General features: G+C 39.8%; 2 protein-coding genes across 2 annotated transcripts in view; one reads left to right on the forward strand and one right to left on the reverse strand.

The window, feature by feature from the left end:
• The first annotated feature begins 3,350 nt into the window (after window positions 1-3,350).
• On the forward strand, window positions 3,351-4,382 carry LOC127102498 (uncharacterized). Its single transcript, XM_051039864.1, has one exon. It carries the CDS (start codon window positions 3,351-3,353, stop codon window positions 4,380-4,382), a length of 1,032 nt encoding a protein of 343 aa, XP_050895821.1.
• A 91-nt stretch (window positions 4,383-4,473) lies between these two features.
• The window catches only part of LOC127102499 (uncharacterized), a 28,058-nt gene continuing 18,053 nt past the window's right edge, over window positions 4,474-14,478 (reverse strand). Inside the window, exon 2 of the mRNA XM_051039865.1 lies at window positions 4,474-4,653. Within this exon, the coding sequence (XP_050895822.1) occupies window positions 4,474-4,653 (180 nt within the window). The remainder of the gene's footprint in view (window positions 4,654-14,478) is intronic.

Below are 14,478 nucleotides of genomic sequence, written 5' to 3' on the forward strand. Positions count from 1 at the left end.
ATGAACTGTGTAAAGGAAGAAAACCCAACATTTCTTATTTTCATCCTTTTGGATGTTCCTGTTTTATTCTAAATACTAAAGAACATCTGAACAAGTTTGATTCCAAAGAACAAAAAGGTATTATGTTAGGATACTCAGAACGCTCTAAAGGCTACAGAGTATACCATACAGAAACCAAAATTGTGGAAGAATCAATTCATGTCAGATTTGATGATAAGCTTGACCCTGAAAAGTCAAAGCTAGTTGAGAAACTTGCATATCTGGAGATTATTCTTGCAGGTTCTGACGAGAAGATTAAAGCTATTGAAGCAACTGCCACTCAAACCTCAGAAGGAACTAAATCCCCAACAATCCCAAAGAAAGCTAAAAGTCGCCTCAACATATCTGAAGAGTTGATTCTGGGAAACAAGGATGAACATATCCGAAATAGGTCTACCTTCAAGACACCTGAAGAAACTCCTCTGGGACTACTATCTCTGATTGAGCCTACTTCCTGTGATGAGGCACTTCAAGATAGCGACTGGGTTCTAGCCATGCAAGAAGAGCTAGATCAATTCACAAAGAACGATGTCTGGGATCTTGTTCCTAAACCTAAAGGCACTCACATTATCGGAACCAGATGGGTGTTCAGAAACAAGCTGAATGAGAAAGGAGAAGTTGTCAGAAACAAAGCTCGACTGGTGGCTCAAGGTTACAGTCAACAAGAAGGCATTAACTACAATGAAACCTTTGCCCCAGTCGCCAGGTTAGAATCTATTCGCTTACTTGTCTCATTCGCTATAAATCATTCTATCAAACTGTATCAAATGGATGTCAAGAGCGCATTCCTTAATGGTTATATATCAAAAGAAGTGTATGTCAACCAACCTCCAGGTTTTGAAAACTCTAATTGTCCAGAACATGTTTTTAAACTTAAGAAATCTTTATATGGACTAAAACAAGCTCCCAGAGATTGGTATGAAAGATTAAGTAATTTTTTTCTGGAACATGATTTTATTAGAGGAAAAGTTGACTCTACACTCTTCTGTAAAAACATTAATAATGACCTCATGATATGCCAGATATACGTTGATGATATCATTTTTGGTTCAGCTAACGCCTCTGTATGTCAAGAATTCTCTGAGCTAATGCAGGCAGAATTCGAAATGAGCTTAATGCAAGAACTAAAGTTCTTTCTAGGAATTCAGATTAATCAAGCTTCATAAGTCACCTACGTTCATCAAAGTAAATACATAAAAGACATTCTGAAGAAATTTGAAATGGCTGAATGCAAACCTGCAAAGACACCCATGCATCCAACTTGCATTCTTGAAAAAGAAGAAGTCAGTAAAAAGGTTTGTCAGAAGCTCTATCGTGGTATGATAGGCTCCCTTCTCTATCTGACTGCTACTCGTCCTGATATTCTATTTAGTGTTTGTCTCTGTGCCAGATTCCAATCAGATCCTAGAGAATCTCATTTAACAGCAGTTAAGAAAATTCTCAGATATCTGAAAGGAACTCTTAACCTGGGCCTGATGTATGAGAAAACATCAGAGTATAGACTTTCTGGTTTTTGTGATGCAGACTACGCAGGAGACAGAATGGAACGAAAAAGTACATCTGGAAACTGTCAGCTCTTGGGAAAGAATCTGATATCATGGGCCAACAAAAGACAATCTACCATAGCCTTGTCCATTGCAGAAGCGGAATACATTTAAGCATCACTGTGCTCTACCCAGATGCTCTGGATGAAGAATCAATTAGAGGATCTTCAAATCTTTGAGAGTAACATTCCTATCTTCTGTGACAATACTGTAGCCATATGTTTAAGCAAGAATCCTGTTTTACACTCCAGAGCTAAGCACATAGAAATAAAACACCATTTCATTAGAGACTATGTTCAGAAAGGGATAGTAATGTTGAAATTCATTGATACAGACCATCAATGGGCTGACATCTTTACCAAACCCCTAGTTGAAGATAGATTTCTTTTTATCTTAAAGAATCTGAACATTCAAAATTGCCCTGAATAAAATGTGCCTCTGAGTTTGTAAAATAAGATTCTGATGTAAACAAAATGGATTCTGCCTCTGACTCTGATACTCCTACCAAGTTAGAAGTCGTCTGAGTTAGAAATCTCCAGGAACCAATCCTTTGGTATTCCTGAAGATCAGATAGAGCAAACACGTGGAGTACTTTGCGTCTGACCTTGGAACTTCTAGACAGCTGTCTAGCAGTAATCAAGGAACAGTCTCTTGAGATCTCCTCGAGCAGTGTACTGACTGTTGGGATTAGACATCATTTATGAGCTGTAATCATTTTCCCTCTAACGTGCATACTTGGTTTTTGTGCTAAACTCTATTTTGTGTGTCGTTTTGCATGCGCCCTAATTTGGGTATTTAAACTCTTCTCTTCACACATTGCACACTTTTCACTCTCACAAAAACTTTTAACCCTCTGCAAGTTCTTTTCTCCCTCAAGGCATTCCTGCAGAATCTCAAGTTCTTCAACCTTCAACTCAACTTTCAACAACATTCATGGATTCCTAACAACAATCAGTATACAACTTCTCTCAACAGATGGATTCTAACGAACAAACTCCAAGTTCAAGCAACCAAAACCCAGCAGTTACCGGTGTCGTCTCAACCCCCATCTACAAAGAGCCTTACATTCTTGATCGCGAGCCACATATCAACCTTGCAACACCGTTTGAGAAACTGGAAGTCTTATGTGAATCTTTGGTGGACTTTGAAAATATGCAAAGAAATGGTATTGACCTCACTGAAGAACTGAAGAATCAAGGTTGGGGAAACAACTTCCAACGTCTATATGGTCCAGTTTACACAAACCTTGTTAAGGAATTCTGGAGATTCGCTGACGCTGACGATCACTACATCGTCTCCTATGTTCTGGGAGTCAAAATGGTGATCACTGAGAAGTCCATTGCTGCTCTTCTGAGCATGGAGAAAGATGGAGGAAGAAGGATCTACAACATTAATCCTAGGGCAAAATATATGTCCCATGAGATTAATCCAACTATCTTCAAACAGAACGCTGAAGGCAACCACTCCAAGAAAAAGGAGCTACATCAGAACCTCCGGGTCTGGCTGAAGATCATTTTGGGCACCATCCATCATCGCCCAATTTCAAACTCCTCAGACTATATCAATACAGACCAAAAGTGCATCATATACTGCATCCACAAGGGTCTGAAGCTCTGCCTTCCAGCACTCCTCTTCAAGTACCTCAGAGACTCTGTACGAGATACAAGAAACAACATGAAGCCCAGAAACTACATCCCTCTGGGGAGACTGGTATCTGACGTTCTGATTGAAAGCGGTCTTGTAGATCATCTGATTACCTTCAGACTCATGGACGACGTGATGATCGACACTGGAAGAGCTCTGAAAGCCCGCAATCTGAAGAGCATGGGGATTCTGGATCAAGTAAAAGTCAAACCCACTCTGGAAACCTCCTGGGATGCTCTCAAAGATCAGAGGAAGATCCCACATGGACTTTATCTGTTCTCAAAGATCGACCCTGCAAAGGAAATCCTGTACTACTTAGATGATCTGCGAAAACAAGGGGTAGATATCTCAGGCTTCAACATAAGCCAGCTTCCAGATGAGCCTCCAAACTTCATGAAGCGACCACGAGGACCCTCTGAGAAGGCAAAGCAAACGAAGAAAGCAAAGCTAGGAGAATCCTCCGGATCAAGACCTCCAGTACCTCTGACTGGATCTTCTGGTAAGTCTATTTCTCTTGCTCCTTCTGTACAACTTCATCATATTGCTTCCTCTATCCCTCAACCAACCCCCATCTATACAAGTTCAGAAACTTCTCCCTCAACCACTAGACCATCTAACCATCCATCTCAGAAATTCAACCTTGCCACCACAACCTTGCCTGTTTCAGAAGCAGAAATGCTGAACAAAACCACTTCACCCTCTTCATCTTCTTCTCCAGAATCACCCCCTTACTACAACATTTCCACAGATACTGAACCATCTGACCCTCCCTCTCCAACTCTGGCCCAGCTCCAAACTCGTGCTCTGGCCTCACAACAGCCAACACAACCCACACCTGAACCAAAGGTCACTTCATCACCCACAGAAGAACCAAACACAACCACCTCTGACCCTCCATCATCTGAAACAATCCACGCTGAACCACAACCATCCAACTCTGACATACCCCCACCAACTACATCCGCTGAACCACAAACTCCCACACTCAACCCAAGCCCTCCCACTTCTCCACCCCTAGCCTCTGAACCTGAAAACACCCTTCCAACCCTTGAGGAAGCAATAATGGTGTTTGCAGAAGCCTCAGTTAACAAGGTCAAGTCTCTGACCATCAACTCTGGCATCAATGATGATCCTTCAGCTATAAGGACACACTAGAACAGAGTGATTGGTTGGATGACCGCTGAAGCCTTCAAGCTGAAGGGCCTCTCTGAGCAAGTCAGCAACGACTTCATCAGAGACGCTGAGATCAGATTACAGGAGCGCCTAGCCAGAGAAGCTGAGGAGCGAGCCCGGAAGGAAGCAGAAGAGAAAGCCAGGCAAGAAGAACTGCAAAGGATAAAGGAAGCTGAAGCCAAAACTCTAGCTGCTGCTGCTGAAGCAGAAGCCAAAGCTGCCGCTGAAGCTGAAGCCCGCCTTGCTGAAGAGTCTGCCACAAGGGTAGAACCGGATGCTCTGACTCATGGGGAGTCCTCCACCTTTGTCCCTCTGGTTCTAAAGACACTTGAAGATCTTCAGAAAGAGCAGAAGGAAGTCCGAGCCAGATTGGATCAACAGGATTCAGTTAATGTCAACATTCAGAATCTGCTGACCCAGCTGCTCCAGAGGATGCCTCCACCTCCAAACCCTTAGGCACCTAGGACTTGTTTATGTGTTCTTTTGCTCTGATTTGCTTGTTGCTTTCTGTTTTATCTGTTCTTTTTTGCTTTATGTTCTCTAGCTGATGTTTGTTGTCTGTGTTTCTAGCATCTGTGAATATATATATATATATATATATATATATATATATATATATATTATATATATATATATATATATATATATATATATTTTCCTTTCATTTTACTAAGTCTTTTTTATTCTGACAAAAAGGGGGAGAACTAAATACAACTCTGATGAAAACATATCTAACTCCTATCAGTACTCTGCAAACATTGTTTCTAATCCTTTTAACTTAGATATTTGCAGAAGAGCATCTAGAAACATCATATCATGGAAGCTCCGGTAAGAACTTCTGAACTCCCAGACTTATCTCAGGGGGAGCTCACTTCTCTCTGATCTAAAACTCTCATCTAAAAATGTTTCATCTCTAAATTAAGATTGTTTTGTCATCATCAAAAAGGGGGAGATTGTAAGAACAAAATTAGCTCTACAATAGAATTCCAGGATTTTGATGATAACAAAGGATGAAACAAAAAAAGGAACCCTAACGAAATTTTTCTAAGTGTGCAGGACTCTGATCATTTTATCAGATACAAACTTTGATCAGATACAAGGTACTAGAAGATCAGACGCATCTGAGGAAGAATTGCGCCCAAGAAGTTCTGAATCTGAGCAAATCAAGACAATATAAAGAACCAGAAGCTCTAAACATCCACTGGTCTTAGTTCTGATGATCTAGAAGACTAGTACTCTGAGAAGCTCTGATGTAACTTCAACATAATCTCCTTCTGACGTATGACTCCGAGACAACAAAAACTCTGATGAAGATTCACCAAATACAGGAAGAGTAATGAAAAGAAATTCTCAATATGGAAATGAAGTATTTTAAGAAAGAAGTTATTCAGGGAGACAAATTGGTTATGGCAAGAAACACAGAAGTAATGACATTGAATGCTTATCAAAGACCAATATTTTGTCATCACTCCAACGGTCCTTCTCACTTCTATATAAAGGACAACCTACCTCATTGAGAGACACACAACAACGCACAGAAAAATCATTCACATTCTCTCTTAGTTTTTCACGAGGTGTTGCTCATACGTGAACACTCTTGCTTAAATATTCTGCTGTAATACTTGCTTACTCTTAGAAGCACCTTCTATTAAAAAATTATTTTGCTTAAACTGCTTTTGTTCCTCAAGTGACTCTGCGTAGTCTGTATACTTGAGAGGACTAAGAGATCATTCTCTTAGACGTTTAGTTGTATTAATCTTTCAAGATTAGTGGATTAAGTCCTTTTTGAAGGCAAATCACCTTGGTCGGGTGGACTGGAGTAGCTTTGTGTTATAAGCGAACCATTATAAAATTCTGTTTGTTCTTATTTTTCAAAAAGCTTTTAATTTCTAAAACAATTCAAACCCCCCTTTCTTGTTTTTCTCACCTTCAATAGGAATCTCATCTTAAGATTGGGAAAAGAGGACCATTTCCATGAGTAGCCAAGTTAAGAGCCAAGCCAAATGGAGATCCTAGGGGCTTGAGTTCAAGTTATTGATTGCTTGATTTGTGTGCTAAATCCAAAGGAAATGATCATCTTGAGTCATCTCTATGACTCCAAGAAAATGAACTCCAAGGGTTATCTCTCCCCTTTTATCTTTGTATGCTTTAGGAATAGCCTTTCTCTCCTCTCCCCCCTCTAACCAAGCCAAAAATCATTTTCAAAACTTTGACTTTATTTCAAATTAGAAACCTAGGCCTTATGCCTTTGACTTTTCAAAACCATTTTCATAAATACTCATTGTAAATAAACTTTAATCCAACTTTGACCTCATTTTGTAAATAAATTTAACTTGTAAATATAACCCATTTCAAGTTGTTTTGTGGTTCCAATGGCCACTTGTTAAGCTCTTTTCAAAAACATTAGTCATAGGTTTGAGTTATCATAGTGGTTGATGTAAATCTCACCTCGTCCTTAGTGTTTGATTATAAGCCTTCCATGCTTATTATAGGGTTACCCCCTCACTAGCATGTTGAAGCCTTCCTCACATGGTGGATTGTTGGTTTAGGTTGAGTTTTCCCCCTTTGATAACAAAAGACCTCAAGGCTTTTGATTAAAATCAATTCACCAATCTTTGAAACTTTTACCATGAACTACGAGATTTTGATCCTCCTTTGTGATGATACGTAGGCAATGGGTTCATCCATTCAAACAACAAAGTTGTAAACAAATTGATAAAATCTCAAATTTTATTGAAGCAATGGTAGTCCGCAAATGGCGGGACTCCATAGATAATTTAAAAAGATGAAAAATGGTAAATACAATAAAAGGCTACATTAAAATACAATGGCTACTATTCTCCCTATCAACTTTGAAATCCATTGTGTCCGAGCTTCTGGAGAGAGTAATTTAATTGAGAAAACTTTGATGGGAGAGGTCGCTTTAAGTTGATCAAGTCTGGCCTGATGCAGTTGCTTTCCATAATCCCTAACTTTTTCCTAGATTGCCCCTTGCGGGTGTCAATCTACCAGGATAATCATTTTCTGTTTATGTCTCCAACTTTTGCCTGGATCGCCCTTTCGGGTTTTAGGCCCACCGAGACGCTCTTTTTTTCCTAAGCTTTCCTTTCGGGTTTTCAACTTAGCGAGTTGTTCTTTTATATTTCTTAGGCAAACTATTTCTTGACTACATCGGAGTTTACAAGACTAATAAGCTCCTCGTCATCCATGGTCGTAAGGATTAAAGCACCGCCCGAGAAGGCCCTCTTAACAAAAAATTGTCCTTCATAATTAGAAGTCCACTTGCCCCTAGAACCAGTAATGAAATACAATATCTTCTTGAGTACGAGGTCTCCTTCCCTGAACACACGAGGTCGAACCTTCTTATCAAAAGCTTTCTTCATCCTTTATTGATACAACTGACCATGGCATAAAGACATCATCTCTTTTCTTCAATTAAATTCAATTAATCAAATTTACTCTGACACCATTCAACCTCAGACAATTCTGCTTCAATCAGGACTCTCATTTACGAGATCTCAACCTCCACGGGGAGCATTGCTTCCATGCCATATACAAGAGAGAAAGGGGTTGCCTCAGCTGAAGTGCGGATAGATGTATGATACCCATGTAGAGAAAAAAGGGAGCATCTCATGCCAGTCCTTGTAAGCCACAACCATTTTTTGGATGATCTTTTTTATATTTTTATTCGTAGCTTCAATGGTCCCATTCATCTTGGGTCTGTAAGGAGATGAGTTATGGTGTTCAATCTTGAATTTTGCACACATTTCTTTCATCATCTTGTTGTTCAAGTTTTATCCATTATCTGTAATGATCTTACTTAGAACACCATAATGGCAGATTAGTTGATTCTTGATAAATTGGACCACCACTTGCTTGGTTACATTAGCGTACGATGCAGCTTCAACCCACTTGGTAAAATAATCAATGGCCACTAGAATGAAAAGATGTTCGTTCAAAGCTTTATGTTCTATCATACCAATCATGTCAATTCCCCACATAGAGAAAGGCCAAGGAGATGAGATAACGTTGAGAAGAGTTGGAGGCACATGAATCCTATCAGCATAAATTTGACATTTATGGCACTTCTTCACATATTTACAGTAGTCAGATTCCATTGTTAGCCAATAGTAACCTGCTCTTAACATCCTTTTAGCCACTGCATGTCCATTGGCATGGGTACCAAAGGATCCTTCATAAATTTCCTTCATCAGCATGCCTGCTTCGTGTCTATCCCCGCATCTAAGCAAGACCATGTCAAAGTTTCTCTTGTCTGTAACACCTCAAAATTTGCCCTCCTCTCTTGGGACTAGCTTAACATATTGCATTTCATCTTTTAGGACATTAGTCATTGCATCTTGGCATATCATGTGGAAACAATAAGCAAGTCATCCTCCTAAGTCTTGCTCAGAAGATAAAGAGGTTAAAAGATTCAAGCTTGAGGGTCTCATAAATTGATTACTAGCCATTTGAGGGTTTGTGCTTCAATTAGGGTTTCTTGGTTCCTCAAGGAGATTGGGTATTATCTTGGTTAAAATGGTACATCACCATCATCATGGTCTTATCATCACCAAGAGGTTCATTGTGCCTGATCAGTTCCTTGGGATTAGGGTTTTGACCTCTGGTCAACCCTAATCAGTTGAATCATGCCAATCAGGGTTTTGCAAGGAGATGGGGGCTTTGTGGAGATGGGGATCATCTTATGGTTTTATTGAGCTTGTGAAAGCTAGGGTTTCATTTTGGATCCATTTCATCAGGAGATTGAGGCTCAAATTCATCTGTGCATGACCAAGTCATCTATCAACTAAAAAAGTCAACCAAAAGTCAACTGTTGGATTTGGAGGCGGGAAGTGGTTAGAAATACTTCATTCACGTTCAAACAAGTCTCATTTGACATTTCAAACATCAACATTAAAGAAAATAAAGTCAGGACAAAACTTTCCAAAAATAGAAAGTGACTTGTAATTCAAAATTGCCAAAAATGGAAAGGTTTTCTCCTCAAGATTACATCATCAAAAATGCTTCAAATGAAATTTTGTCCAACATGGAAGTTGTAGATCTTGTTCTCCCATTTCCAAAAAGTCCAAGATCATGAATTTCTCATGTATGGTTGAGAAGATATGGGTCAATCATTGCCAAGTGAATTTGAACTTCAAGAAGGCATAACTTTCAAACCATAAGGCCAAATGGAATGGTTCTTTTTGCAACATTTCTCTCTTGACATGCACTATCCAATTCATGCATCATAAGCCATGCATTTTGATCACAAAAATATTTGACTTTTCATTTGAATTTTGGAGGGAAATTCCAAATTTGAAAATGGTGCATTGGTTTCACATTCTAGCATTTGCATTTGGTTCCAAACAACATTTCAAGTGAAATTCAAACCAGAATCGTGCACTGTTCCATTGGATTCTCATGCATGAGGTGCATTGGCAAATTTGCATAAACACTTGGTTTTCACTAATTGCACTTGCATTGCTTAATTGTGATTAACAAACATCATTAGCAGAGCATATATAAGGCTAAGCATAACAGAAAACAGGGTTAACACATCATAATTCTCAGATCTGAAAATTTTCTTCACTTGGTTCTCTCATTTTTTCTTCAAAATTCTTCATAAACATTGCTTTGTTCTTGATTGGTTCATCATCCACAAGTATAATTGAGCACTTTGGAAGCAAAATTCAGAGGATTTCACGCAAATTCGAAGCTGTTGAAGTTTACATCCATCAATGGCAGTTGGAGATTCAAGCAAGATCAAGCACGATTGAGCATCAAACCTTCCTCCATTCCATCATATAAGAGCTAAGGATCATCTGTTTCTGCTTTTCAAGACCTAAATCCATGGATTCCACTTCTGCATCTTCTTGAAGGTTAGAATTCGAGTTCCTCAATTCATGAAATTATTATATGCATGTTGTAGATCTTTCATTGGTGATTACTCTGAACTTTAGATCATTGATTTTCATGGAGAAATGAGTGAGATATGTTAGATCTAAGTTTGACATATGAAACTTCTCTTGCTCGAATCTTTGAACATAGGATGAATTAGAACAAACCAAGCCTTGATCCATGATGTATGTTGGAAGATCTATCCAATGATATGACTTTTATGAATTTCTGGACACTTTTGTTCTTGAGCCTCAAGAACACGTTGAAGGCGTATGAATATCCTAGGGTTTATGTTTCCAGAATGCTTTTGATCTTGCCTGGCGTTGGTTTGCATGCATTTTTGTGTTTAGGTCCATGCGTTGGTCCACGTGGTAGTTACATGGCAGATTGGTTGGCTATCGTTGATTCGCATTGCCATGTCAGTTAAGTGAAACGGTGCGTTTCACTTAACTAGCGCGCCCTGTTCAAATGCGCACTCCCTTCGATTCTGGCCAAGGAAAGTTTCAATTATGCCATTCCATTTTATCTTATTTTCTCCATCCATGTTCATACCTTGCTTTCATGTTTTTTTTTTTATTTTTCATTCACTTCAAAAATTCATAAGTCAATGAATAATCATCCAAATGATGTGTGGTTTTTTGCATATTGTTCCTCTTCATGTCTAGTATTTTTTGACTATTTTTCCAGAAATTGTGCTTGGATGGAATTTAATTTGGCCTAGGGTTTGTGTGTGCATGTGCTTTTTGAACCTTGATTGCCATATCTCTTGTGAAATGATGAGTTTTCATCCAATGCTTTTGAAATTTGGTATGCTTAAACTAGACATCTTGCTGGACATTTTGGTGTTGAGTTTGCATTTTTAACATTTGTGGTTGTTGAGATATGCTCATGTTAATGTAGGTGTGACAATGTGTGTCACACCATTGCTTGCTCAACTTGATGAATTTCTTTGCCATGCCAAATAAATGCCAAATGATTTGATTTTTTGCATGATGCTTATTCTGGATGTTAGGATTGATCATGAAGTTTTGTGGAAATTTTGGATTCATTTCTGATTTGTTTGAGATTTTCCTTGCTGGTTAGTCATGTTTGAACTTTTGAAGAGTGTTGAACTTCAATGATTTGTGAAATGCTGGTTGTGTATCATATGGATTTGAAATTTTGCACATTGTTTCTAGACACTTTGAAGTTTATTGTGGCTTTGGTTTGAGGTCTTTATCATTTGTAAATTCTGTTTTAGGCTTGTGTTAAGTTGATGTAACCAAATTGTGTCTCAATTGAGCTTGTTTGTGCTTACCTTTCCTTATGGAATTTGATTACCATGCTTATACTTGTCCAAATGCCTTGATTTTTGGTGTGTTGATAATGTAATGTGTGCTGTTTATCCATGATTTTTCTTGGAATTAATTGAACCATTTTGGAATTAATATGGATTTGTTCATTCTGTTGCCTCAATGTGGTTCCAACTTGCATGCCTTGCAATGATTGCTTTGTGAAATGAATTTGGTTGATGCTATTGACATGAGACCTTTTGGATTGTGTTCTTAATTGATTGAGCTTGATTCATGTAAATTTTCATGTTCTGTTTTGGATTTTTTTCTCCACCTTTGACCATAGGCCTTGTCCTAGTGGTTTGTGCTTATGTTTGAGCTTTGTTTTCAGGATAAGAAGCATATGGCCTTGAAGGAATTAATTCACATTGCTTGATTTGGATTATTTGGTTAATGATTGACTAATGATGATTTGTTTTGTAGGTGGCTCTTAGCTCATTTGATTTGAGCTTGTGCATTGCACCTTGTTGCTTGTTTGACTATGTCTGTTGACTGTTGACTATTAGTTGTCTGTTTGACTGTTGAGTCGTGTACTGATTGAGTTGGATTGTTTTCAGGTACATTAGTTGCTTATGTTCATTTTGAACTTGATTTTGCTTTGCTTGGTTGCATAAGCATTGAGGTATAATCTCTATGACTTCATGTAGTCTGGAAGACCTGTCCTGTTACTTGGGCAGGCACCTGTCTGAAGTCCTCCTTAAGAGGCAATGCTTGTGTTTGTTTATCTTTGTGCCAAGCAGGAAAAGATCTCTATGAGGCAATTGGCAGATAAAAGAGATGTGCAATCCATCTCCTGCTATTCAGTTGAGTCATCCCTCTGCTCACATTACATGTTGATGCATTGTGGATATTAACCCAAGATCTTTGTTGAGTCAGTCATATGTGGAGAAGAGTTCCAACTTTCTGAACTCCCACACTTTCATTTGTCTGAAGCTCTCCCAGGCCAGGGATAAGAGTTGTGGGGTCTTACCCTCACTTCCCATTTCATCTGCTTCACCCTAACTCTCAATGTTAGGGTTAAGAGCTAACATCACCCTGTTGCAGTGGCTTGTTTGTCGAGGTTGACATGACCCCTTGACTAAAGCCTAACCTTGTGTGAGCCCACTTTGTTTGTATATAGTGTATGCTATTTGTGATTGTTTGCTTTGTTTTGCCTGTGCTGTTTAGGATAGCTTGCTCCCTGTGCAAGTTAGCTAGAAACCTTAACATAGGGATCGTATGCATGATAACTTCTAGGCTCGAGTCGTAGTCTCCCTAGTAGTTTGTGTCTCCCTTTGCATCTGGTTAGGCTAGTCCTTTGTCCCTGCGTAGGGGAACTACGTTGCCCTGATCCTCATACCAGATGAGGTACGTAGGCAGGAGATCGTACGAGATCTCTCCGGGCACCCTTTTTCTTTTTGTGTGTGTTTGCTTGACAGTTACTAGGCTCGAGTGCCAGACTCCTTAGTAACTTGTTTGTGTGTTATCCTTCTTGTGTGTTAGGAGATGGATATAAGACCAGCGATTGGCATTCCGTATCCTATTGGTGTTTGTTGTGTGGAGTCCGACGTAAGTCCAGCGATTGGCAGTTGGTTTCCAGTGTGGGTTTGTTTGGTTCGGAGTCTGATGTAAGTCCAGCGATTGGCATTCGGTTTCCATGTTTGCTTGTTTGTGTGTTTGTTTTGACGTCTCAGCGTCTGTGCGTGTGTTTGTTTTGGCGTGCGTGAGCCGAACTACGATAGCTCTGATTCTCATTCCAGATGAGATACGTAGGCATAAGATGCGATATCCTAGCGAGCCCGTTCCCCTCTTCCTCCACCTGAGTTGTTTCCAGTGTGTGTGTGCATTCTTTTGGGCAGTGTTTAACAACCTTTCTTCTATTCTTTTGAGCGTGGATCTCGTCGAGTACGACGGATGCGTAGGGGTGCTAATACCTTCCCTTCGCATAACCGACTCCCGATCCCATATCTCTTTGGTCGCGAGACCATGTCTTTTCCAGGTTTACTTCGAGCGTTTCCTTTCCCTCTTTGGGATGAATAACGCACGGTGGCGGCTCTATTTGTTTTGTTTTAGCTCGCCGGTTGTTTTTCGCGGATGCGACAGTTGGCGACTCTGCTGGGGACATAGAAGTTGACCTCTTGCTGGTCCATCTTCCCTAAGCGAGTCTCTCCTAGCGTTCTCTAGGATAGTTAGGTTGCTTGTGTTGCTCTATTTATTGCATTTATGAGTATTATGTTGTGTATATATTTGCATAAATGTTTGCATGCATCATACTATCATTGTGCTGTCTTCTGTACAGGTGGTTTCTCTGAGTTTGGGGTGGGTGTTCTGAGTGGGGCTAAAACCCAGGCCCGAGTATACACTTAGGATTAGCATGGTCTCATGTTGCCTTTCATGTTAGGTCAACATGTTTTGGGCGACGTGACATACCACAAGCCGGACGAGGTTCATTTGAGAGTGCTCTTCCTTTGTGGGGTATTCCACTTTGGTTGGGTTACCTCATTTGAGCTATTGACTTCGGTAACCGATCTTTCCCGGATCTTTGGTTTAGATGAGCTTAAGAGAGCTGCAACGGCACACCCGAAAGGGCAAACCCGTTGAGTATCTTTGCCCGATTGTCAAGACCACTATCCGCCTTAGGATGACCTGATTAGAATTCACCTGTGAGGGGAGGGTTGATTCTTACAGATGCATGTTCTGATGGTGACTTTGATGGTGACTAATGGTTCCGTTGAGCAGAGTCCTATTTATAAGTCGGATTTATGGACATTTATTTCCGAGACGCCGGAGTTCCGTCCATGGTATTTATCAATGGGGATCCGTTTATTTCAGGATTCCCTGGGCTGGTTCAGATGATTTTGTGGTTATCAGAT

Source organism: Lathyrus oleraceus, chromosome 7 (assembly GCF_024323335.1).
Source record: "Lathyrus oleraceus cultivar Zhongwan6 chromosome 7, CAAS_Psat_ZW6_1.0, whole genome shotgun sequence".
NCBI lineage: Eukaryota > Viridiplantae > Streptophyta > Magnoliopsida > Fabales > Fabaceae > Lathyrus > Lathyrus oleraceus.